The 1,100-nt window shown below is 40.5% G+C and overlaps 1 protein-coding gene across 1 annotated transcript in view; it reads left to right on the plus strand.

Annotated features, from left to right (window-relative positions):
- Positions 1–290: 290 nt before the first annotated feature.
- LOC123175731 (uncharacterized) overlaps positions 291–1,100 on the plus strand; it is a gene marked incomplete at its 3' end in the record, with an annotated part of 2,945 nt that continues 2,135 nt past the window's right edge. Inside the window, 1 exon segment of the mRNA XM_044590294.1 lies at positions 291–1,100. Within this exon segment, the coding sequence (XP_044446229.1) occupies positions 356–1,100 (745 nt within the window).

Genomic DNA, 1,100 nt, shown 5'->3' on the forward strand with positions numbered 1-1,100 from the left:
TATATCAGGTTCTGCTTTGTAAGAGGGCCTCCTAACTACCTTATATCATCCGGCCGTATACTTTAGTTTGTGCTTTATCTATAAAGCGGGGCGGGACCCTGTTTCGAGACTAGATGTAACAACACCTATCACACTTGGACACACAAACAACACAGTCCAACTCCAACTCGATTAAGCATCTAACCATAATTATTCCAACAAAATTGATTGTTCAAAGATGCACTATTGTTATATGCTAAATTAGGGTTGCAACTCCAGAAGCGTTCTACTTCTAACTTATTAACGTATTTAACTTCAGGTATGTCTGGACAAAGATGTTGGCTCCGCCACAGAGTGTACTCTAAATATTATTCGGATGGGGATGTGGAAGGTCATATATTTTGATGGTTGGGATGGATTAGGAGCATCTGCTGTTCTTAGATCCGTAGCTGCAGTGCTTCCATCTAGGAGAACCACTCCAGAACTATGCTTTGACAAAATATTTTTTATAGATTGCTCAAGGTGGAAAAATAGAAGAGGAGTGCAGAGGGCAATTGCAGAGGAGTTGCAACTTGATAGCTCTGTAATGGCTATTCTGGATGAGCAAGATGAACATGATGATTTTTTGGGACATGATGAAAGCACAAGGCATGAGATAGATGTTGTTAGTCAGGTGATTGATCGAGCCTTGAGGGATATTAAATTTATGTTGATTTTTCTTAATGGGGATGATGATGAGGTTGACGTGGGTCTCATGGGTATTCCTCGACTAGTAAGATATGGAAATAACGTGATGATATGGACCTTCAGCAGAAGTTGCATAACCATGCGTCACGACCGTTCTGGGGTAAAAAACAAGCTACGATATACACTGCTTTTCATTCATTGCTTTATGGATAAATTGTCAAGCTCACAGTTTCTTGGCCTGCTACATGAAGAAGCTGCTACCATAGTTGCTCGCAACCCCTGTATGCTGGACATTGACCAAACAGTTGTTGCAGATTGCTGTCTCTATGAGTTATTCCTGCACTGTAACTTCCACACCTTCACTAAATTTGATTGGGTTTCTCATTCTTCCAAGTATTGGATATGTGATGCAATCATACAAAGTGACAGAGCAT

The sequence above is a fragment of the Triticum aestivum genome, unplaced genomic scaffold (assembly GCF_018294505.1).
Source record: "Triticum aestivum cultivar Chinese Spring unplaced genomic scaffold, IWGSC CS RefSeq v2.1 scaffold79985, whole genome shotgun sequence".
Lineage (NCBI taxonomy): Eukaryota > Viridiplantae > Streptophyta > Magnoliopsida > Poales > Poaceae > Triticum > Triticum aestivum.